Below are 26,776 nucleotides of genomic sequence, written 5' to 3' on the forward strand. Positions count from 1 at the left end.
TTCTGAATAACACAGCTAAGCAGTCTTACAAATGTGAATTCAATAAATGTGTTCTACTAAGAAGTAACTATACGTATTAATAAATAAATCTTATATATTTCCCTTCTTTGAACTTTCTTTGTATTGACTAAAAGCATTTTAGGACTTAGAGTCATAAAACGTCTCAATTCTATCATTTTATACAAATGAGTTCACATAATCAAACACATTAAGCTTAAATCAGTTTTAAAAATATAATCAAATTACCTGAGTAAGAAGTACAAACTGAGCAAACTGCCAAGGAAGTATGAAAAATATATTGGAAATGCAGAGTGCAATCAAGCTTCCTTTATAAAGTTTTGTAGCCCTTAAAAAGATAAAATAAATATTAGTAAGTTTAATTGCATGGCTTAACACCACTGCAAATTAGAATCTCTAAACACGATCTGGTTATAACATAAACCGGTCATAAAATCAACCAATGGGATAGAAAGAATACCTCCTGACACTCAATTACAACCATCCTCTATGAAAACTAAATACCCATTATTACTGTACAAACACAAAGCCTGTAAGGAGAGGGAGGGCAGCCAGGTCAGGATATGCACTGAATTTTTGTCAAACTATATTTTGGTAATTTCATTAACATTCTGTTACAGTCAATGATTCATTAGTTGGCAAGACAGAGCATATCTATGAAAAATAACAGGAAGTGGCATATTATAAGTACTAAATATTACATAGAAGGGTATTGTAAGAATTCAGAATAAGGGCTGAGCAGTCAGGGAGGTTCCGTGGGGCATCTGTGGTAAGAGTTGATCTTGAACAGGTAGAGCGTAGAAAGGTGGAGGGGGGCAAAGGCACGGCCTTCCTGGAGCCACCTTTAGAGGATCCACTTTGGTTCTCACTTACAATTTAGGAGATTTTAAGAAGGGCAGGTAGTTTTATCTTCCATGCTAATTTCAAGAAGTAGCTTCCTCCTAAATCTGTGAGCCGGTGTGAATCCCCCAAACATCCCTAAAATCTTCACTGAAGTGGAATCAAGGATTCTTCGACTTCAGGTAATCTATTAATGAGTTAATGGCTCACATTATTATTGAAATAGAAAATATATGACTGCATCCTACATAATAAAGTCTCTATTCCATGAAACTTACATTTCAATTACATGTTTGTTTGTACACATACATGTGTATACTGGGCCACACTGTAAAATTGATTTATTTCTTATAGGTAGCATGTCAAAAAGTTTGAAAGCCACTGTCCAAAATAAAGTAGATCTATTCTGGAGCCCTGGTGGCCCAGCCGTTAAGAGCTCAGGCTGCTAACCAAAAGGCTGGTAGTTCAAATCCACCAGCTGCTCCTTGGAAACTCTATAGGGCAGTTCTACTCTGTCCTACAGGGTTAATATGAGTTGGAATCAACTTGATGGCAATGGGTTTGTTTGTTTATACTGCTTTTAGGGGCTCTGGTGGTCCAGTGGTTAAGAGCTCGGCTGTAAAACCAAAAGGTCTGCAATTTGAATCTACCAGCCACTCCTTGAAACCCTATGGGCATTTCTACTCTGTCTTATAGTGTTGCTATGAGTTGGAATTGACTTGACAGCAATAGACTTGATTTCTTTGGTATACTACTTTTAAGGAGCCCTGGTGGTGCCATGGTTAAGCGCTTGGCTGCTAACTAAAATGTCAGCAGTTTGAACCCACCAGCCATTCCGCAAGAGAAGATGCAGCAGTCTGCTTCCATAAAGATTATAGCTTTGGAAACCCTATAGAGCAGTTGTACTCTGTCCTATAGGGTCACTATGAGTTAGAATAGATTTGACAGCAACAGGTTTGGTTTTTATACTGCTTCTGAATACGCTGAACACGATTTTCATTTTACGGGTAATGAGAAATAGTAAAGATTTCTGAGTTTAAGCCTAGTCTGACAGTGGGTATACCATGCAAGGGGCGAAAGAGGAACAAATGGAAAACAAGGACTTCCAATTGGCCCAGGTATGACTGATAAGCACTGAACCCAGACAGCAGAAAGGGAAAACAAAGTAACTCCAACAATAATCAGGAAAAAGCTAAGACTGTGCTGGTATAAGGTAATTGATACAAAAATAAATTTTAAAAGATTTAAAATTAAAAAATTAGATACATTGCTAGAACAATTTCTATCCTTACTTATAAGTAATGCCTACCATTAAGGAATATCTTCCTTTCTAGTCTTACACCAACATCCTCAGCACCTGCAGGCCACATCAACATTGCTCAGCTTCTTCCTGGCTCACCCAAGCTGTTCGCCCACCACCCCACTCTGCCATCACATGAAGGTGCAGATGACCAATGGAGACTAGGGTGTCTTTATTTAGAAGGCAAGAAGTCAGTCAATGCTCCAAGAAATAAAGGATGTGGTTTCTCCAGCAGAAAAGACCACAGCTGCCAAGAAAGCAGGTGTCATCCCAGGCAAAATGAAAACAGCTACCATGCGTCCAAACAACCGGTCACACCAGCCATAGTAGTAGCCACACCAGGCACAAAGGGAGCCATGCTAACAAAGGAGCAAAGAACAGGAAGATTGCCTCCAATAAGAGGGGTTGAGGTGCCAGTGAGGATGGTGAGGAAGATCAAACTGATGATAAATCCATGGACATTTCTCTCACATGTCTAAGCTTGCGGAGGAGGTGGTTATATTGAAAAGTTATATTGAATTTGCCACTGTATTTGGGCAAACTATTGTGCTACGGGCACTGGTGATGCAACGTTGGAATGCCAAGGATCCACAAAACTTACCCAGGTCTTTTATGGTTGTTGCATACACTTTGTGAGTTAACCACTATGTAAATGATGCTGCTTTTTACGCTTTATTTTTTAAAGTACAACAGATATTTGAAGTTTCAGATTACTAAAAAACCTTCAAGTTTGCTTTTAAAAATGTTTCCAAAAGAATGAAACAATGAAAAAATATAAAGCAAATTTTTGCCTTGAAAAATTGTATGCAGGTATTTATTTACTATTTATTCTGTAATCCAACTTTAATAACACTTAAACTTGGAGGAAAAAAGGTTTTTTTAATAATTCACTGTAGGGACACTTGCTTCTACTATCGTATCTTTGTATAGTCTAACAAAGTTATATGGGATGTTTGCGAGTTATTTTCTGTACCATCAAAATGCACTGTCAACAAAGACTGCAAAAGCAGAATACAGTTTTTGGGGGGAAGATACAAACTGTTTAAAATTTTCCATGATGTTAAATTGTGAGTAATAAAATGGCAGTTTGTAATAATTTTTTATAATAAATAACTTTTGAAATTAAAAAAAAAAAAAAAGCAAAACAGTGATGAAACAGCAATGGTGAACGCAGCAGCTACTCTGGCTTCAAAAGGCCAGGAATATGAAAAGGAAGACATCAACAAGGATGAAGAACAGAAGGGTGAAGATGGATCTGAAGAAAGGAAATCCCTCCTAAAACTTTCCTGCAAAAGCCAAAGGAGACAACTGGAATGAGAAGGTGGGTCTGGATGGAGATAAAGGCTGAAGATATCAATGATTAGGAGGATAAAGAAGAGGTAAAGAAAGAATATGCCACAAAAGCACATGGGAAACAAAACAGAAAAGAACCCAACAGCCTTTGAAGCCAAGAAACAGCAACTGGAGTAGCACCATGGTGGTAGGCAGAATGACGGCTTTCAAAGTTCTCCATATCCTAATCCCCAAAACCTGGCAATGTGTATACATTATATGGCAGAGGGGAATTAAGGTGCAGATGGAACCTTAAGGCTGTAGGTGGAATTAAGATTGCCAACCAGCTAACTTACCTTAGAGAGATTATCCTGGATTATTCAGGTGGACCCAATGTAATCACAAGAGTCCTTAAAAGAGTCTAAGTGATTAGTGAGAAATACTCAGTCCCCCATCTCTGGCTTTGAAGATGGAAGGCAGTCATAATCCAAGGAATACAGACAACTTCTGCTGTTGTTAGATGCCAGTGAGTCAGTTCTGACTCCTAGCAACCCTATGTACAAGAGGCCAAACACTGTCCGGTCCTGCCCCAACCTCACAATTGTTGTTATGCCTGAGCCCATTATGGTAGCCACTGTGTCAATACATCTCACTGAGGGTCTTCCTCTTTTTCACTTTACCAAGCATGCTGTCCTTTCCCAGGGACTGGTCCCTCCTGATAACATGTTCCAAATACATGAGATGAAGTCTCACCATCCTTTCTTCTCATGAGCATTCTGGCTGTACTTCTTCCCAAACGTGTTTGTTCTTCTGGCAGTCCATGATCTATTAAATATTCTTCCCCAACACTGAAATTCAAAGGCATCAATTGTTCCTTGGCCTTCCTTATTCATTGTCCAGCTTTCACATGCATATGAGGCAACTGAAAACACCATGGCTTGGGTCAGGCCCACCTTAGTCCTTAAAGTGACATCTTTGCTTTTCAACACTTTAAAGAGGTCTTTTGCAGATTTGCCCAATGCAATACACTCATTTCTTGACTGCTGATTCCATGGACATTGATTATGGATCCAAGTAAAATGAAATCCTTGACAACTTCAATCTTTTCTCCATTTATCGGAATGTTGCTTATTGGTCCAGTTGTGAGGACTTTTGCTTTCTTTATGTTGAGGTGTAATCCATACTGAAGGCTGTAGTCTTTGATATTCATCAGTAAATGCTTCAATTCCTCTTCACTTTCAGCAAGCAAGGTTGTGTCTGCATATCACAGGTTGTTAACGAGTTTTCCTCCAGTCCTGATGCCTCGTTCTTCTTCATATAGTCCAGCTTCTCCGATTATTTGCTCAGCACACAGACTGAATAAGTATGGTGAAAGGATACAACCCTGACACACACCTTTCCTGACTTTAAGCCACGCTGTAACCCCTTGTTCTGTTCGAATGACTGCCTCTTAGTCTAAGTGCAGGTTCATCATCAACACAATTAAGTGTTCAAGAATTTCCATTCTTTGCGACGTTATCCATAATTTGTTATGATCCACACAGTCGAATGCCTTTGCATAGTCAGTAAAACACAGGTAAACATTCTTCTGGGATTCTCAGCTTTCAACCAGGATCCTTCTGTCATCAGCAATGATATCCCTCATTAGATGACCTCTTCTGAATCCTGCTTGAATTTGTGGCAGTTCCCTGTCGGTGTACAGCTGCAACTGCTTTTGGATGATCTTCAGCAAAATTTTACTTGTGTGTGATATTAATGATATTGTTGGATAATTTCTGCATTCAGTTGGATCACCTTTCTTTGGGATGGTCACCAAATGGTTGGCCAGGTAGCTGTCTTCCAAATTTCTTGGCACAGATGAGTGCTTCCAGCACTGCATCCATTTGTTGAAACATCTCCACTGGTATTCCGTCAATTCCCGGAGCCTTGTTTTTCACCAGTGCCTTCAGTGCCACACGGTCTTCTTCCTTCAGTACCATTGGTTCTCGATCATATGCTACCTCCTGAAATGGCTGAACATCGACCAGTTCCTTTTAGTACAGTGACTCTGTGTTTCCCTTCCATCTTCTTTTGGTGCTTCCTGCATCATTTAATATTTTCCCCATAGAATTCTTTAATGTTGCAACTCAAGGCTTGAATTTTTCCTTCAGTTCTTTCAGCTTGAGAAATGCTGAGCATATTCTTCTCTTTTGGCTTCCCATCTCCAGGTCTTTGCACATTTCATTATAATACTTTACTCTGTCTTCTTGAGCCACCCTTTGAAATCATCTATTCAACTCTTTTACTTCATCATTTCTTCCATTTACTTTAGCTACTCTACGTTCAAGAGCAACTTTCAGAGTCTCTTCTGACATCCATTTTGGCCTTTCCTTTCTTTCCTGTCTTTTTAATGACCTCCTGCTTTCTTCATGTATGATGTCCTTGCACAATTCATCTTGTCTTTCGTCAATAGTGTTCAATGCTTCAAATTTATTCTTGATATGGTCTCTAAATTCAGGTGGATATACTCAAGGTCCTATTTTGGCTCTTGCGGACTTTTTCTAATTTTCTTCGACTTGAACTTACATATGAGCAATTGATGGTCTGTTCCACAGTCGGCGCCTGGCTTTGTCGTGACTATTGATATTGAGCTTTTCCATCTTCTCTGTTCACCAAACCAAAAAAAAACCAAACCCACTGCTGTTGAGTCACTTCTGACTCATAGGGACCCTATAGCACAGAGTAGAACTGCCTCACAGGGTTTCAAAGGAGCACCTGATGAATTTGAACTGCTGACCTTTTGGTTAGCAGCCGTAGCACTTAACCACTACACCACCAGGGTTTCTGTCCGCAGATGTAGTCAATTGACTCCTGTGTATTCCATCCAGTGTGGTTCAAGTGTATAGTCACCATTTATGTTGTTGAAAAAAGCTATTTGCAATGAAGAAGTCATTGGTCTTGCAAAATTCTGTCATGCAATATCCAGCATCATTTCTATCACCAAGGCCATATTTTCCAACTACCAATCCTTCTTCTGTTTCCAACTTTCACATTCCAATCACCAGTAATTATCAATGCGTCTTGATTGCATGTTTGATCAATTTCAGACCACAGAATTTGATAAAAATTTTCAATTTCTTCATCTTTGGCCTTAGTGGTTGGTGCATAGATTTGAATAATAGTTGTACTAACTGGTTTTCCTTGTAGGCATACGGATATCCTACCACTAATAGTTCTGTACTTCAGGATAAAAGATCTTGAAATTTTTTTTTTTTTTTGACGATCAATGTAATGCCTTCCCTCTTCAATTTTTCATTCTCAGCATAGTAGACCATACCAAACAAACCAAACCCAGTGCCATCGAGTCGATTCTGACTCATAGCAACATACTCTATAACTGTCCAATTCAAAATGGCCAATACCAATCCATTTCAGCTCACTAATGCCTAGGATATCCATCTTTATGAGTTCCATTTCATTTTGACAACCTCCAATTTTCCTGGATTCACACTTTGTACATTCCATGTTCCGATTATTAACGGATGTTTGCAGTTGTTTCTTCTCATTTGGAGTCATGCTATAGTAGCAGATGAAGGTTCCAAAAGCTTGACTTAATCCACATCATCAAGGTCAACTCTACTTTGAGCAGGCAGCTCTTCCCCAGTCATCTTCTGAGTGCCTTCCAACCCACGGGGCTCATCTTCTGGCACTGTACCAGACAATATTCTACTGCTATTCATAAGGTTCTCACTGACCAATTTTTTCAGAAGTAGATTGCCATGTCCTTCTTCCTAGTCTGTCTTAGTCTGGAAGCTCCACTGAAACCTGTCCTCCAAGGGTGACTCTGCTAGTGTTTGAAACACCAGTGGCAAAGCTTCCAGTATCTCAGCAACACGCAAGCCGCCACAGTACAACGAACTGACAGACACTTGGTGGCAGATACCCTCTAGAAGCTGGAAAAGACAAGGAAATGGAAAACTAATACAACTACCCCATAGTACGTCCCTCAGGATGGATTAAAGGAAGTAGTGCTCACCAACTGGAGCTGTACCATCCACAGCTCAGATTAATAAGTGTGAGTGAGAAGAATCAAAAGTTTGCCTTCACTGAATTCTAGACAGGAGCAGAGATAGAAGAAAGGCAGGAATTGGAGCCTTGTGGGTGGTCTATTGTCTGCACTATATTGGAGAGAAAAACCAGGATCAAGAATGTGGGTGTGAACAAACAGCATCTGCAGTGGCGACTAAAGACTCTCTTCTTGTGCAAAACTTCTTGAAGTGTTTGAGAAGGGGATGTCAATCAAGTTGTCCCAGAGCCAATATGGCAAAACTAAATGTTATGAATTCATAGTTCACCTTATTTGAAGATGCATTAAATCCTATGAGAAAAGAGAAATCAAGGCAGAGCAGTCAGGCTCGAGTTGCAAGGATTTTAAAAAGCTAATGCAAAAGAAGCCACCCATCCCGCATTCTGTAAAAGGTCTGTCTGAAGACATGACATAAGGACTGAAAGCCATGTTATGGCTCTATTCCTGCTGGGATGATCACAGAGGGAAGCTGCGCTGTCCAAACTATTTGGTTTAGCAGATTTGAACAAGGTTCTTCTGAATTCTGCAGATCACTAAAGGAAGTTCTCAGTCAGAGTCATTTCCGTATTTTCACTGTTCTTAGTTCTATTTCTTTGTATAGGTTCCCTTTTTTTTTTTTTTAACCCTTCCAGATTAAGGCAGGATCTGTCTAAGCTCAGTATTAGTCAACAGAAAGGGGACAGAATTGTGTTCTTTGCTCTGGAGAGCCACCAGCTTACCTCCTGTCTGCCCATTTTCAGAAAGCAAAGGCAGTGGCAGAAAATGACTTGGGAAAATGGAGATGGCAGAGGAAGTGGAAGCAGATTTGCTGCTCCTTGAGCAGTCACTGTGGACTGCTAAGAAAAAAGGAAGAGGATAAAGTTTTTGGTACTAGAAAGTTCTGAAGTTAAGTCTTAAGGTATCTTTACTAATTCCACCTAGCAACAGGATGTTAAATATTTTGTTATATTGTTTATATTGATTTTTATTATAGAAGCTCAAGAAATTCTAGTTTAAGTTATTTAATGCAAAAAAAAAAAAGCATACGCCAAAGTTACCTGAGAATATGAGTCACAAGCAACATCTGAAGTACAAGGAATGGATATGAGAAGCTTTCGCGGAGAGGTGGTGTCCACATCACACGAGTACACTGAAAAAAAAAAAATCATAGCATGTGGTATATTTGTTAAAATTTCTAAGTAAGACATAGCAAGTAAAACCAAAAACTAAACCAAAACCCAATGCCACAAAGTTGATACCAACTCATAGTGACCCTAGAGGACACAGTACAACTGCCCCATAGAGTTTCCAAGGCTACAAATCTTTAAGACACAGACTGTCACATCTTTCTCCTAAGGAGTCGCTGGTGGGTTCAAACTGCAGACCTCTTGGTTAGCAGCCAAGCACTTTACCCACTGCACCATCGGGGTTCCTTTAGCAAGTAAAAAATGCTGTTTACAAATACAAGCAGAAGTACTTTTCACACCTAATTTAAATGGTGTATTGTAAAACAAGAAGCCACTGGATTTTCCATAAACAAAAAAACTGAGAAGGGAGAATTTACTGAGAAAGGGACACGAGAAGCTTAAGATCTTATCAAGTATTAATACAACGAACTGTCAACAAGAAAGCACCAGAAAGCTTCGACTATAGGCTAAAAGGTACGAGGGGAAAGTACCAGCAAGAAAATGAATGTTATGCCAAAACTCAAAACGCTTCATTGGAATTGGTTGTATAGACTGCCTCTTTTCACAAGAATTTCAAAAAAAGTACCCATAGCCAATTCTTCAAAACTCTTTGTAGTCATCAATTTTAGCATCTTTAATTAACTGCACCTTTTTATTCACAAGGCTGCTGAAAAGAACACTCCATTTTTGGTTTTACTTCTTTGCCCTAGCTACACTGAGATGTAAACAGGTTTTGCGGGTTGGTGGGGGGAGATTGGACATCAAATTAAGTAACAAAAAATAATCAAGTATCAACCTTTCTGAAAAGTTCATTTGAGGCATAATAAAACATTGTATTATCTCATTTTAGTTCTCAATCATGTTTCTAAGTATTTACAGAATATATTAATAAGTACATATTTCAATTTAAAGAAAACTACATTGGATTAAATGTAAACAGTGGTTAAGTGTTTGGCTGCTAACCAAAAAAGTCAGCAGTTCAAATCCACCAGTCGCTCCTTGGAAACCCTGTGGGCAGTACAACTCTGTCACTGTGAGTCAGAATCAACTCCACAGCAACGGGTCTTCAAGCTAGTCACGCTGTAAGAAATCATTACGTCTTCAATTCAAACAAGGCTCCTTTAAAGACTACACAAAATAACAAAGACGGAGTGGAAGTAAACCTTTATTTTAGCTCAAGATTTTTAGATATTTCTGCTACGACTATAGAAAGTCTGAGCCAAATTACCCTCTTTTTTTCTAAAATTAACCTCCTCTATAAAATCAACATAGATATCTACCTATGAATGTACTATACACATAGCAGAATTCTGTAAAAGTTGAACAAATCTTTTTAAAAATTCTTATTTGTTGTTACTAGAATGCAATTTTTAAAAATTCTTGGTTTACTAGATTAACTAGAGAATTTAGTATGGTTGATAACAGATATATATAACCAAAATTTATAAAGTTACCAATTTCTGTGCAAAAACCAAAAAGAAAATATTCCAACCATATAGTGCAGAAACTGAGACTCATACAGGCTGTTCACCCACATTTATTATGTTACCCAAACTCATCTATGTTGTCTTCTCTTAGAGACTCATTTCTCTTAACAGCTAAAGTCTCTCAATTCTCTAAAACTCAATTATACCCTCTGTAAAGAATGCTCAACTTACAGAATTGTAATAAAGAGCAAGGTCTTCTCTCTCTAAAATGTTAACAGTGAGTGAATTCAAATGTATGTGGAAGTGCTTTGTTTTAATTGTTTTCCCAATAATACAACATGCTTTACTAGATCTGCCACAAACATAATTGCTGTTTCAGATGATCCCGTATAATTTGGAAACAGTACACAGATTTGCTTTAATCATGCTTTAAGCTTAACAAATACTCTTTAATTATAATTTTAAATGGAAAATAATAATCCACCAGTTCTCTACAAAGTTAACAGTTTAAAATGTCGATGACTTTTAAAGGTATTATCTTTTTAAATTTAAGAATTAAAGAAGAAAATATACACGTGAACTGATTCAAAAAGGGTTATACAAACGCACTCTGCGCTTTTGACCAAGTACAAGAAATCCCTTTATTGTGTTATTGTGAAAATGAACTCAATAAAAATCTAAACTGCCTAAATGCCGTCATTCAGCAGATAATTTTTAGCACACACTTTATAGCATTTAATAATACTGCAACATTAATACTGCCCAGAAGTTGATGATGTTGTTCTTAGGTGCCACTGTGTTGACTCCGATTCATGGTGACCTTACGTACAACAGAACAAAATGTTGCCCAGTCCTACGTCATCTTCACAATCGCCAACACATTCGAGTCCACCACTGTGGCTACTGGGACAGTCTATCTCACTGAGGGTCTCTCTTGCCCTCACTGGCCCACTACTTCACCAAACATGATGTCCTCCTCTAGCAACTGGTCTCTCTTGATGATGTGTTCAGAGCAAGGGAGGTGAACAATATTCTGCTGTGATCCACAGGGATTTCCTTGGCTAATTTTCAGAAGTAAATCACCAAGCCTTTCTTCCTCATCTGTCTTAGTCTGGGAGCTCCCCTGAAACCTGTGCACCATGGGTGACACTGTTGGAATCTGAAATACCAGTGCCGTATCTTCCAGCATCATAGCAACACACAAGCCACCACAGTACAACACACTGACAGACCGGTGGTAATATACAATGTAATACTGCCTAGAAATTGATGACAACAGGCTCAATTTATTTTCTGCTTAGTAAAGACTGAATTTTTAAAATAAATTACTCAAGATTCAAAAACTAAAGAATTTCAACAACAGTTTCATTTTCTAACCTCTACTTTCAAATAGTTTACTTACACTCTTAGAGATTTAGTATAATCTATTCCATTTCTCTTCATAATTTAAAAATAAATAGGAGTACAACTGACTACCAAAAACAAACCCACTGCCATCTAGTTGATTCGGAATCATAGTGACCCTACACGCCAGAGCAGAACTGCCCCATAGGGTTTCCAAGGCTGTAATCTTTACAGAAGCAGATCGCCACATCTTCCTCCCACAGAGCCACTGGTGGGTTCAAACTGCCGGCCTTTCAGTTAGCAGCTGAGCACTTAGTCACTGTGCCACCAGGGCTCCTCCTACAGGTGAATCGTAAATTGTAGTTAGTAACAAACAGATCATATTTAAGGTGTGTTCCAAGACTTCTGACTAGAGGTGATATTTGTCAGGTCAATTATAACTTGTCGGTATAATATTTAGGCTTAAAACAAATAACCACACCTCTGACTGCTGCACAGCAGTGTTAATTTAGCTATAACATTGCTTTAGACACTACACTTATGAGTGCCTTCAAAGAAGATTTCTGGCCCCTGTGGGTCTGTCTACTCTTCTTCAGAGAATGGTTTAAGTTTAAAGATTCTGTTATCAGGATTAAGGAGCCCTGGTGGGCTCACAGTCAGAATCAACTCAACGGCACACAAGAACAACTACATTATCAGGACTGTAACCATTATAGTGCTTGGTGCAATGGCCAAGTTTGGACATCTGTATTAAATGTTACTTATAGTAACCCCTGAAACCCTGATAGTGTACTGGTTAAGTGCTATGGCTGCTAACCAAAAGGCCAGCAGTTCAAATCCACTGGGTGCTCCTTGGAAACTCTACGGGGAAGTTCTAGTCTGTCCTATGGGGTCACTATGAGTCGGAATGGACTCAACAGCAACAGTTTATAGTAACCCCATTGTTGAGGTAGACCTTGAGCTCAGCTTGGGTTTTATGCAGCTAATGTCACTGTACCTCGATAATAAGCCAGGCAGCTTTCTTGGAGTCTCTCCTTCTGTACCATATACTGACAAGCTGCTCAATTAACCAGTCACCACATATTTCAAATGAAATTTATAACACAATTTTGGTTCACACAGGGTTTAGTGTTACAGTGATATAGGATTGTTATTATTTAACTTTACTCTCTTTATATAAAATCTCTGCTGGTTTTGAGAAAACAAACACTTATTTTTTTTATCTCTGAACCTTCAGGATATCAGTTTATCCTATTGTAGGTTTACATAGAATTTCTGCGAAAGCAGTTGGCTCTGTTGGAAAAGCAATAAAATGCATCTTTACGCCTCCATCTGTTGCTGCAGTAACTTGAATTTAACCATTCCTTACTCATTTAAGATAAAAAATATATCTGACAAGGTGTTATAAATATCAAGACTACCACCTTTACCATGTGGCTATAAACTACACTTCTCGAGGTCGTCTGTTTATAGTCAGAATTCTATCTACAGAATGAAAGCATTAGTCAAAGCACACAGAGTAAATATACAACCTGAAACAAATAATTCTAATACATTATCAAAATGATAACATAATATAGAGAACCAAAAATCATTCATGTAAATTTTGACTCTTCAACTCTTGAGCTCTGACTGCACATCCTTGGAAGAATATATACTTAGAAGAAAAAGAACTGCAAAGAAATCTTGAACCTTACTTAGTGGATTTATTTCTAGTAATGTTATTAGTGCAGTAATTCTGAAACTATTTTGTGTGTATTATAGAATAATGTAAGTATGCTGAAATTGTGCACGGAGGGAGATACAAATGTGGAACGGGCGAGGCAGGAAAGAGCGCTGTGGTTACAGATTTGAATTGGAGGAATCAGCATGAATTTCTGTTTTTTTAAAAATACATTCCCTAGCTTTCCATTGAAAGGGCTAAAAGCAATTGTATATAAGCAGCAGCAATGTGCACACCTAGCACCAAGACTGTGGTCTCTAAACATCATTTTCCACTAACAGGATCCAGGGCTCCTTGGAAACAGAGCTGATTCCATATATTGGCACAAAAAAGTACAAAGCGATCTTGGAACATCTTTTTGTGCTAGAAAGGAAAAAGTGTTCAAAGACTGAGGAAGATTTATCAAAACACTACAGAATAGTACCAAAAAATAAAAAAATACTTAAGAATACACCTAATAAAAGAGGCGTGAGACACAAAATACTGCTAGGAGAAATTACAAAAGGCTGAGGAGATATGTTTATGTTTGTGCACTGGATGATGCAGTATATTTAGGATGTTAACTCTCCCCAACCTGACCTAGAGATTCAAGGCAGGCACAGCTAAAATCCCAGCAGACTGGGTATGTGTGGGGCTGTGTGATAGGTGATTCTGAAGTGTATATGGAAACACAAAGGACCTAGCATAACCAAGGCAATACTTAAAAACAAAGCTGGAGACTTTCACTACCAGATGTCAGGTAATAAAGACAGTGTGAGACTGGCTTAACAATAAACAGACAAATGGAACAGAAGAGAGAGTCTGGAAATAGACCCACAAATATATAGTCACCTGATTTATGACCACTACAATTCAATCGGGGAAAGAAAAGTCTTTTCAACAAATGTTATTAGGTTAAATGTGGATATCCACATTGGAGAGAAAATGAGATCATTAACCTACTTCATACTAGACACAAAATTCTGAGATAGATCATAGACCAAAACGTGAAAGCTATAACTATCAAACTTCTGGAAGTAAACATAAGAAAAAATCTTCATGACTTTGTGTAAGCAAAGATTTTTTTAACCAGGACATGAAAAGGACTACCATAAAAGAAAATATTGATAAATTGCACTTCATCAAAATTTTAAGAGTTTCTGTTCATCAAAAAACTCCAGAAAGAGTGAAAAGGCAAACCATAAGTATTTGTAAAATATATACCCTACAAAGATATTTGTATCTACAAAGAACTCCTATGCAGAATTGACAAGAATTCCCAGATATCAATAATAAAATGATAAACTCAACTTTTTTTTCATAAGCACTTCACAAAAGGGGATATTCAAATCACCTAAGAAATATAAAGAAGTACTGAACATCATTACTTGTCAGGGAAAAGCAAATTAAAACCATAATGAACTACTCCTTCATCCGAGTAGCTAAAATACCAAGACTGCAAACACTATGTGCTGACAAGGATGTGGAACTACATTGCTAATACGAGTAAAAACTGATGTAAGCACTTTGGGAAAGGGCTGGGAAGTATCAATTAAACAAACACGCATACATTCTACGACCCAGCAATTCCACTCCTCGGTATTAGTGTGTAGGGCCATCAAAAGACATTTACAGAAATGTTCACAGCAGTGCTATTTATAAGAACCCTAAACTGCCAGATGAACTGATCTAATCATGATAAATGAAGAAACTGAAGTTGCCAATGATTTCATTCTTTTGTATCTATGGAAGCAGCAGACAAGAAATCAAAAGATGTATTGCACAGAACAAATCTGTTTTTAGAAAGCAAAGATGTCACTTTGATGACTAAGGTGTGCCTGACCCAAGCCATGGTCTTTTCAACTCCCTCATACGCATATGAAAGCTGGACAGTGAAAAAGGAAAGAAAGAAGATAACTGATGCATAAGAACTCTGATGTTGTCAAAGAATATTGAATATACCAGACTGCCAGAAGAAGAAACAAATCTATCTCAGAAGAAATACAACCAAAATGCTCCTTAGAACCAAGGATAGCAAGATTTTAGCTCGGTTATTTTGGATACACCATCAGGAAAGACCAATCACTAGAAAATCACGCCATGTTTAGTAAAGCAGAAGGTCAGCAAAAACATGGGAAACTTGGATTGACACAACAGCCACAACAATGGACGCAAACACATCAACAACTATTAACATCACACAGGACTGGGCAACTCTTCATCCTGTTACATATAAAGTCACTGTAAGTTGGAGAGGACTCGACAGCAACAAACAACAGCAGCAGCAAACTGCAAACAACCCAGATGACGAATAAATAAACTGGAGTACGTGCATACAAGGGAATACTACACTGCAACGAAAAATACTGTTATTACAAACAATATGGATAAATATCACAGACATATATGGTGAAAAAGAAGTTGGACATAAGAGAATTCATAAGAGAGAACAATTCCATTCATATGGAGCCCAAATACAGGTGAAAGTAATCAACGGTGACAGAGCTCAGAATAGTAGTTACCCTTCTTGGAGGATGGGGAGGGATACAGACTGTATAAGGACAGAGGGGAGCCAGCTTAAGGACCGGAAATATTCTATACCTTGATCTGGATCATAGTTACATGGTTATATACATATGTAAAAATGTAATGAGTTGTACATTTAAGATATATAAATGTAATGTATATTATTATACATAGTTTTTTAAAAGAGGTTCCACTGGTCAAATTTGCAACAATTTGAACATCCAGAAGAATAATGATGGCAACAGATTATAAAGCACCAAATCAAAAAAATTATCTATGCATATACAGCGATAATAGGAGAAAATGAGGGGGGTGTATCTTTATACTAAGGGAAAAGAGAAAGGAGTATGTTTATAATAGAGAAAAAGAGTATCTTTAAAATAGAGAAATCTGACAGATACCACCTCAACCACATGATCAAACTCAGTAAATTCCGTAAAGGGACAAACTGGCCTTACATGGCTCTGATGTAATGCAAAGAAAAGGACACAACATCATCTCTGAAGTACTTTTCACAGAAATGTATCATTTGAATCTACTAGCAAGGAAACTATCAGGGAAATCCAGATTGTACAGATGTCTACAAAATAGTAGCCCTGACTCTCCGAAAATGTCAACATCATGAAAAAAAAAAAAAATATATATATATATATATACACACACACACAGGAGCTATTCAAGATTAAAGGAGACTAAAGAGAGATGAAGGGTAAGGTGTAATCTAATTGGATTCCGGATCCAAAACAAAAGTATAAATGATGGTATCAGATCAACACTGAAAATGTGAATATGGACTGTATTCAGATATTGCTATATCAATTATCACTGTTAAATTTCTTGAGTGCGGTAACATTCTTGTGATCACGGAGGAGAACGCCCTTGTTTTTAGGCAATATACGCTGAAGCGTTTAAGCGTGAGATGCCATCATGTCTGCAACTTGCTTTCAAATGGTTCAGAAAAATGTGAGTGTGTGTATGAGAAAAAGAAAACAAATGTGGCAAAAAATTAAAACTGGTGAATTAAGGTGGATCTAGAACTATCCTATTCAGAACTATCCTATAGATTTTTTAAATTTTCAAAATAAAATTCTGAAGGAAAAATGTATACAAACATGTACTTTTCTTACACTGCCTTTTTAGTATAAGATTTACAGTGCAACTAGATACAGCCCAAATGAAGATAGAGATCTGTTGGCTCCCCCTTCATGCCTAAGATTAATTGCCTAACTTAGCAACAGGCCTGCCATGGGCAGAGGGTCTCTGTTGAGACCAGTAGAAAACACAGATTTCTAGCAACATAAATGGGAATCTAGAAAAGCCAGAAACATAAAAATAAACCATTTTACCTGACAGCTCTCCCAGACACAACTCCCCCAAACACACACATATAACCACACAGGAGTGAATCTGGCAGAGTGAGGAGCAGTGAAGGAGAGCTGAAAGCAGACAGAGGTAGATAGATAGCATAATCTCACTCAGTGCTTAGAGTCCAGGGCCTCGCAGGAACAAATGCAGAAATGGACCAAAACTAAAAAGCTGCAAACTAACCCCCTCTGGGCTCAAATACTGCTAAAATCAAAGAGATCACCTCCAGAGCTAAGCAACCGCGAAGTTGGAGATTGGGCCAAAAGGTCATAGATCTCCTTAATTCATTTAGAACCAGAGGTAAACTAGACAAATTAAAACTGCAGCCCTGCCCAGCTTAACTGGATTCACGATGGAATGTGAATGCTGTCCTTCACCTAAGGATGTCCCTTCTATGGGGAGGAAAAAAAAAATCAAACAAAAAAATGATAATCTAGTTCAGTCTTTATCATTCTTTTATACAAAATGTCTTGCATAAAATAAAAAGCTATGAGACGTTCAAGTAGCAGGAAAACATGCTCCAATCAAAACAAAATGGATCTGTAGGGGTGGTGTAAGAGTTACGCACTCAGCTACCAACCAAAAGTCAGCAGTTCAAACCCACTCAGACTGTGGGAGAAAGACCTGGCAATCTGCTTCCATAAAGATTACAGCCAAGAAAACTCTGTGGAGCAGTTCTACTCTGTCACATGGAGTCACCATGAGTCGAAATTGACTCAAAAGCACCCAACAACAAAAACAATCAAAAGAAAAAAATAATCAATAGAATTAGATTTGAGGGTAACTTAGATGTTAGAACTAGCAGGTAAGGACTTTAAGATAATTATAATAATTAAGCTAAAGAACTTACAGACAAATATGCTCAGAATGGATAAAATTTCTATGGAGAAATAAAGCTCTAGAAAAAAAATTACAGGATTGAAAAACATGTGAAATAAAAAATTTACTAGGTCAGCTTAATAGTAGACTGAGTACATCAGTGAACACAAAAAGAGAAAATACCAAATCAAGGCACAGAAAGAAAAAAAATTTTTTGAAGAAAAAATTAAAAAGGAACAGAGCATCAAAGACCTGTGGGATAACATCAAAAAATCAAACATACATGTAATTAGAATCTCCAAATGAGAGATGACAGAGAATGGGAAAGATAAAATATTTGAAGTGATATTAGCTAAAAATTTTCCCAAAATGATTAAAAAAAAAATCAACCTATGGAATCTATGGAACAAAGATGCTCAGCAAACCCAAACAGGATAATACAAAGAAAACCACATGTAGGTACATCATAGCTAAACCAATAAAAATCAAATATAGAAAGAAAATCTTAAAACATCAGAGAAAAGACATGTTACATTCAGGGAAACAGCAATAACAATGATGGCAGACATCATCAAACAACGGAAGCCAGAAGACAACAGAATGACATCTTCAAAATGCTGAAAGACAAAACTATCAACCTGTAATTCTTATCCAACAAAAATACACTTCAAGAAATGAAGGCAAAGTAACAGCAATTTCAGACAGACAAAAGATAATTTGTTGTCAGCAGATCTTCATTACAAAGCTAAATAAAGTTTTTAAGACTGAAGAGAAATTATACAGATGGAGACTCAGATATGCAGGAAGAAAGGGAGAGCACCAGTGAAAAACAAATCAAATTTTCCAGTTTTTAAGGGTGACCAGGAATTAATCAGGCACAGGTTAGGAAATGGTGGTCAAAATATGCAAAGAATAGGAAACAGCATACACAAAGACCCTGAAGAAAGTAAAGGAATGGTGCTTTCTAGGAACTGGATGAAGGAAGGCCAGTAGGCTGGAGCAAAGAAAACAGTATGGAGAGTGGTGTCTGACACCACTGAAGATCCAGTAGGGGTCAAGTCCATGAAGGACATTGTAGGCTAGTTTTCTACTACCTGGTAGGCTAATTTTCAAATCTACATCAGCAGATTCATTCCTACCTAAGATTGGCACATTCTTTTCGGGTACTCAAAACAGTGCCAACCTATGAGTTTCTCAGGGGCTTCAGAGTTATATAAGTTTAATGTAAGTTCAAAAATCAACAGCCATGCCATTCAATATAAAGAATATACCTTGCACGTATTATTTTCTAAATTAATGTACAAAATTTAATCATGTCACTCTTCTTATAATCGTCTATTGACCTTCCTTCTGCTCTAATTAAACTTTACAATGACCTACAAGGACTGCAGAATCGGTTCCTTCCCCTAAAGCTGCACTTAATAACGTAAGTATAATTACCTACTTAACTCTATTCCAGTACAACTGCAATTCTAATTCGAATCACATTTAGTTTACCTTTTCTTAAGATGATGATGCCTAAGCATATTTAAATACACCAAGCAACTGACGACTCCACGGCAGTGGTTTGGTGGTGGAAGCAACTGAAAGGTATCACTAGGGATTAATTCCTGATCTTATCATTTTCTTTTAATTTTGATACTCATGTAGCATAGTATGATGCCCTACAAAGTCTTTTTAATCTTTAACAACAGAATTCTGACTAGCTGATTTTTCAGGTTGGAGCCCTGGTGCCGCAGAGGTTAAGCACTCAACTGCTAACTGAAAGGTCAGCAGTTTGAACTCACCAGCTGCTCCACGGGAAAAAGATATAACAATCTGCTTCCATAAAGATTACATCCTTGGAAACCCTGTGGAGCAGTTATACTCTGTCCTATAGGGTCATTATAGTCAGAATCGACTGCAAAGGCTTTGGTTTGGGGTACACACAGAAGGCAGCCCTGGTGGCACAGTGATTACGCGCTCAGCTACTTAACCAGTCTTTAACCTTAAAAATTACAGCCTATAAGCCTATGGGGCAGTTCTACTCTGTCACACAGGGTCGCTATGAGTCAAAATAGCTCCAGGGCACCTAACAAGAACAGTAACACTGAGGGTGCCACAAAAAACCTTTCTGTTTAACAGACAATGGTCTTTGTACTGTAATTTGCCTTCATATTTTTCAACGCTCCCTTTTCCTCCAGCACCTCATGGTTAACATTCAGGGTGCCTTTCTTCCATCGTTAAGCAGCTATTTCCCATTTCTTAGGTCATTCTCTCAAAATCTGTGCTTTAAAATGTTTTATAGTCTACGCTATGACAATGCGCAGCATCCACAGTCACGAAAAGCCAAATAATTCTTTTTTTCTTTCTGCTCAGAAATCCAACTACACCAATTAACTGATGTCTTGCTGCAACCATGTGTCATGTGCTCTAATCTATAAGGCCACTCTAGCTTTACATTTCCGTGTTTCTAAATACTAAGTACATACTAGCTCAATATCCATTACCAAACCACTGATTAAAAAAAAAAAAGTTCAACATTGGCTTTCCAGTGAAGTTTTGATATGACTGCTCTTAAGAGGGAAACCCTGGTGGTACAGTTGTTAAAAGCTACAGCTGCTCACCAAAAGGTCAGCAGTTCAAACCCACCAGACGTTCCTTGGAAACTCTATGGGAGCAGTTCTGCTCTGTCCTGTAGGGTCACTATGAGTTGGAACTGACTCGACAGCAATGGGTTTGGGTTTTTTTTTTTTTGGTTTTGTTCTTAAGAGTTTTGTAACATGTGCATATTCAAACATTGCAGACGCTTAATGTATAAATGCATAAAAGGATTCAGTTACTTCACACGAAGCAATCTGTCATTTTTTTTCTTTGTTTTCCCCTTCATACAAAACTTACCATGAAGAAATCTGGACAGAGACATATTACCAGAAGTTCGTTTACAACTATGATTAATTTAGTGGAAGGAATTCATTGACTCCTTTAAGATTTTAATCTGAACTAATTAGTAATAATAATACAAGCTAACACTTACACAGCAGCTGCTAGTGCCAAACAGTTTCCCGCCATTTTTGCACATGTGAACTCATTTAATCTCTGCAATAATCCTGAAATGAGTAACAACATCATGACCATTTACAAGGTGAAACTGAAGCTAGAGGGATTAAATGACTTGCCCAGGTCGCACAGGCACTAAGCGGCAGAGCCAGGGTTTGAACCAAGCTAGACTGACACCCTGGGTGGCACAAATGTTTGTGCTAGTCTACTAACCTAAGGTTGGCAGTTCAAATTCACCCAGCAATATCATGGAAGAAGAGGTCTAGCTATGTGCTTCCACTAAGATTACTGCCAAGAATCTTACCCAATGGAGCAGTTCTACTCTGTTAACAGATGAGGTCACCATGAATTAGAATCGACTCAATGAAAACTGGATTTTTTTTTTTTTTATCACTGGCGCCAGAGTCTCTGCTCTTTACAATGCTGTTCTTTTTAGAAGGCCCTTTGAATACTTGAAAATGTGTAGACGTAACAATATATTCTAGAAAGGATATTTAAAAGTATATCAAGATTTACTATAAATACATTAAAATAGAAACAAACTTAGTAGCTCCTATAACAAAATGTTCTTCCCACACAAGAAGTTAACTATGTTTACGGCTTGCTTATTTCTACTATACCTAAAATGTTAGCTGTTACAGTTTTAAAGTTACATAAAGAATTGGCACAGATCCATTATTTCTTCAAATCACTAAGATTACATCATGTAAAAGATTAAATGGTCATGAATATTTACCTTAAAATAAATGTTAGTGTTTCAAACTTGAATCAAATAAGATCAAACACTTAAAACAGATTAAAGAACTTAAATTAAAGAAGAAATCTGTATTTCTCCACATATAATCTCTTAAAAATTTTGAAGCTATTTTTTGACTATCTATATAAGAAACCTGTATTTCTAGAAGCAAAATGCCCCAAATATTTTGAAAATACTGTTTGAGTACCTACCTCTCCATGATTGAAAAAGAAGCATAACACTGTAACCAGGCCTCCTAACCGGCTGCCACTGGGAGAAAAGGTAAGAAAACGTAATTCAGTAACAGTAATTCAGGTCAGTGCTAATAAAACCTTGAAATAACATGACAACCTTCCAGTACTACAAAGATTTTAGTCGTACTAGAACTCTACCATGCTTGCTAACAAAAGTTTATTTTCCTCAAAATATCTTAGTCAAAGTAAGTTTCGTTTTTTAAAAACCATTTTCCATCTTCAAAATGTGCAGGCTGAGAGAAGCACACAAACTAACACGCACTAAAAAATCCTTAACCATTGTTTTACTGTGCGTCATGCAGTGTTTCACATTTATCTTTCTTTTTTTTTTTAAGTACCACACTTTTTGTGTGTGTCCTTCAGAATTTCTCAAACTATTTTCCTTGGGACACAATGTTACATATTCACCAAAAAGGTGGGGAGGAAATGCAGAAAAGAGTTCTATGGTCATCAAGCTGGAATCCAACGCTATACTATCACCTGCACTTATGTCTTAGTCATCTAGTGCTGCTATAACAGAAATACCACAAGTGGATGGCTTTAACAAACACAAATTTACTCTCTCACATTCTAGGAGGCTAGAAGTTCAAATTCAGGGCTCCAGCTCCATGGCAAGTTTATCTTTCCTTGTTGGCTTCGGGGGAAGGCCCGTGTCATCAATCTTTCCCTGGACTAGAAGCTTCTCAGTTCAGCAACCCCGGGTCCAAAGGATGCACTCTGCTCCTGGCACTAGTTTCTTGGCGGTATGAAGTTCTCCTGTCTCTTTGCTCACTTCTCTCTTTTACATCCCAAAAAGGACTGGCCTAAGACACAACCTAATTATTATAGATTGAGTCACGCCTCATTAAAATAACTGTCTCTAATCTTGCCTCATTAATCCTGCCTCATTAATATCATAGAGGTAGGATTTACAACACATAGGAGAATCACATCAGATGACAAAATGGTGGACAATTACACAATACTGGAAATCATGGCCTAATCAAACTGACACATTTTGGGGGAACACAATTCAATCCATAACAATTTGGAATTTCACAAAGAACATCAGCACATTAAAGATTTAATTCAATATTTCCCTAGCCCATCTCCAACCTAAGCTTTGTAGGTTGCTTTCTTTTATTCTTTTTCAAAAAACGATAAAATAGAACACAAATATCAAAGCATGGCACTGAAGCTTATAACTCTAGCTGGGAAATCACAATGGTATACTGTGACTCACAATTTGAAAAGGTTCCTAAACCCAAACTCATTGCCATCGAGTCAATTCTGGCTCACAGTGACCCTACAGGACAGACCAGAACTGCCCCCATAGAAGCAGACTGCCACACATTTTTCTCCCACAGAGAGGCTGGTGGGTTAAAACCACTGACCTTTCGGTTAGCAGCTGAGCGCATTAGCCACTGCACTACTAGGGCTCCTGAGAAGGTCCCCACGTGGTGTAAATGGTTTGCACTCGACTGCTAACCTGAAGGTTGGTGGTTCAAATCCACCCAATGGTACCACGGAAGGAAAGGTCAGATAATCTGCTTCTGTTGAGATTACAGTCAAGCAAACCCTACGGAGCAGTTCTACTCTGTAACACATGGAATCGTCATGAGTAAGAACCAACTCAACAGCAACAACAACTACTGAACCTTCATCTGCTTTGACAGGAGTGAAGCCTGTGCCCTACTAACCCCAAAGCCTGGCCAGAAGGGTCTGGACAGGGAAAGTAAGACTGTTTTTAAGTTTGTCCATCATTTCTTTCATCTTTACTCTTGAAGCTTTCTTACTCTTTAGCCCATGTTGCTTTCTCTTTATTTTACCCAAATAGCTTCCCTCTGCTATCCATCAAACAAATATTTGTATAACACACAGAGGTCAGAGAGGTAACAAAGAACCAGATGGTGTAGATATTATTGGCCATTATACTTACTCTGGGGGATATAAGAATGAGGAAAAACACGGAGATACAGGAGACAGCGGGAATAATCTATGGGATGAGCATACCCCTCCCTGCTCCCCGACCCAAGGAAACAGGAAGGGTTGGGATCTCCAGCAAAGGTGGTCAGTTAGCTCTAGCAAAACAGCAAGATGAAGTTTGCATGTTTAGTGCAAGTAGTTTATGGAGTTTGTGTTTTCTCTGCAAAGTAGGAGGCACAGTCACTTGATGCTAGATAGGAGAGGTGGCACGTAAAAGGTGTGCAAATAGGGGGATGTCTGAAATACCACTTTTATTTTAAGAAAGAGGTAACTTACTAGGGGAAAACAGAGGGTTACTGAGCTGTCTTTAAGAAATCAATTGACGTTGGTGACCACAAATTTATAGCAGTGCTAACTGTAGGAAAGGAGACCTAGTGGCTCGTTGGTTAAGTGCTCAGCTGTTAACTGAAAGGTCAGAAGTTCAAACCTACCAGCCTCTCTACAGGAGAAATATGTGGCAGTCTGCTTCCATAAAGATTACAGCTTACGAAAACCTACAAGCCAATTATACCCTGTCCTATAGAGTCACTATAAGTTGGAATTGACTCAGTGGCAGTGGGTTTGGTTTTTGGTTTTTAACTGTAGGATAGGAATCCTTGGGTGGTTAATGTGCTCAACTGCTAACCAAAAGGTTGGAGGTTCGAGTCTAGCCAGAGGTACTTTGGAAGAAAGGCCTGATCTACTTCCCAAAATAAGCCACTGAAAACCCTGTGGAACATAGTTCTACTCTAACACACATGCGGCCACCATGAGTTGGAATTAACTCCACAGCAATTGGTTTTTGGACCTGTACAACTGTGTGGTTTTTCTCCACTTGTTAAAAACCAGGACTGGCACAAATGAAGTATAATGAGTCAAAGAGACTGAGGATACTGGCCAGAAATTGGTTGTAGTGATGGATCACAGAAATAAGAGGGACAGATAAAGGAGATAGAAGGTAGTGGAAGCCCGTGAGGTGGAGGGGCTGGGGCTGATTCATGCCGGTAATCTGACAGAAGTTTGAATGTGGACACGGGTCCCTCCTCAGGGCCATGACATCTTCCTTCAAAACATACGCAAACAGGCACACCACAGGTTCCATCGCAAGGGATCATACAATTATTGAGAGAGACAAGATTTTTTTCATTCTTAACAAAGACTGTTCAACGGTTTAAACTTTCTATAAAATAAATAAAATTTGCTTATCTACTGGCAATACTCTGAGTTACATTCACTGTGAAATGATGTGACTTTCAATGAATCAGAAAGAATGTCCCTAACATCTATCTCCCCCCATCATTAGAGACTAGGATACAGGTCATTTCTAAAGAGAAAAGCTGCAGTCATCAGAATACTTAAGATTGTTTTCTTTTTTTTTCCCCATTCCAGTTGATCAGTTGATGTCTCAGCATTCCCTAGTGGTTTAAAAATAAAGTCTCTTCTGCAATATAACTACCAACTGTCAGAAAACATGAACACTCCTCTTCTGCAAATTTTACAACGTTCTCAGCTTGCTAATCATTTACCACATTTACTCACACATCTCACCCACCTTTTGAGCCTCCATTTCCTTAGATATAAAACACAAGAGGAAGAATTTAAAAGATCTTAAAAATTCTTTCCAGTTTTGAAGTTTAATAATTCTATAACTCTCTTCTACATCCCTTAAGTTATACAGACCCAACCATCGTATTTTGGCAATCTTCATTAATCATTGAGCTTTTTACATCTATTTATAAAAGAATGATGATACATGCAAAGTTTAACATTAAAAGGGGGGAAGCAATCATAGTTCATTCAAAATTATACTAAATAACTTTCCTTTTAACAATATCTGGAAACCCTGGTGGCATAGAGGTTAAGTGCTACGGCTACTAACCAAAAGGTCGGTGGTTCAAATCCACCAGGTGCTCCTTGGAAAACTCTATGGGGCAGTTCTACTCTGTCCTATAGGGTCACTATGAGTCAGAATCGACTCGATGGCAGTGGGTTGGGTTTGGTTTGGGTTTTTTAACAATATTTACCATTCTTGAAATATATTGTTTGAGTTTTCTTATTATTGTATAAATGCTTAAGAAATGGAAATGAGAGAATGATTTGGAAATAATTGAAATAAGAGAATTTCCAAGTTTGAAATTTAATGCTTCAGTCCCCTGCCAGCCAGACAGAGAAACAGCAAGCAGGCCTGGTTCCATGGAGAACCTTCCCCTGTCCATATGGGTGGGGATTCACTGGTGTGCGATGGAAAGATAGCGAATGAGAAAATCAAGACGGGTGTAAAAGTTTTCAGTTTGGTCCTCTCCAGGACTTGACAAGCAACTAATTAATGCCTTTAATTTAACTCTTTGTCTGCCAGGGCCAAGAAACAGCATAGTCACAAGATTGTGAACTTTCCGATTCACTTTGAAGCTGCCATGGTGCCTGATACTATGTCTGACCATGGCAGAGAGCCAGAAGATGTCTGAGGAGCAAATGAATCAAAATTGTACAGGCATTCATTTATTTGGAACCTTGCAGTCAAACACACCATATCTTGTATTTTTGTCACCCTTGGTAGCTGGCCAAGATGTGGGCTCCACATGTCTTTGGTTCCATGTGCTCAGTGGCACTTTTGCTCTGAACCAGCGACCACTAGGCTCTGCCTTTCCACTGTGCCCTTGGAAAGCTTCATCCATGGTAACCCGCTTCCTGCCCTCTGTACTGGACCCTTCATTAAACCTTGCTCCTCGAGGCCCATTTCTCTCACTTTCCCTCCCCGCAGCTGTCATCTTTCAGCACTCCAGCCCATGCCTCCTAATTTACACTTGCTCCCCTTCCTCACAGGCACTTCAAGCCTCTTGACTGCTGAGCACCACTGGAGAAAATTACACCAACATACAAACCAGTGCTGCCATAAAAAAAAAAAAAAAAAACCATCAATCACAAAGCCTTGGAATTCTGCCTCCTAAAAATGCTGGG

At 38.3% G+C, this 26,776-nt stretch overlaps 1 protein-coding gene across 2 annotated transcripts in view; it reads right to left on the bottom strand.

Annotated features, from left to right (window-relative positions):
• The window catches only part of DPY19L1 (dpy-19 like C-mannosyltransferase 1), a 117,647-nt gene that overhangs the window by 52,460 nt on the left and 38,411 nt on the right, over positions 1 to 26,776 (bottom strand). For both annotated transcript variants that reach the window (XM_049893287.1, XM_049893286.1), the window contains exons 7-9: positions 21,833 to 21,890; positions 8,534 to 8,625; positions 247 to 346 (exon numbers count right to left, since the gene is read on the bottom strand). In XM_049893287.1, the coding sequence (XP_049749244.1) occupies positions 247 to 346; positions 8,534 to 8,625; positions 21,833 to 21,890 (250 nt within the window). The remainder of the gene's footprint in view (positions 1 to 246; positions 347 to 8,533; positions 8,626 to 21,832; positions 21,891 to 26,776) is intronic.

Source organism: Elephas maximus, chromosome 8, assembly GCF_024166365.1.
Source record: "Elephas maximus indicus isolate mEleMax1 chromosome 8, mEleMax1 primary haplotype, whole genome shotgun sequence".
Lineage (NCBI taxonomy): Eukaryota > Metazoa > Chordata > Mammalia > Proboscidea > Elephantidae > Elephas > Elephas maximus.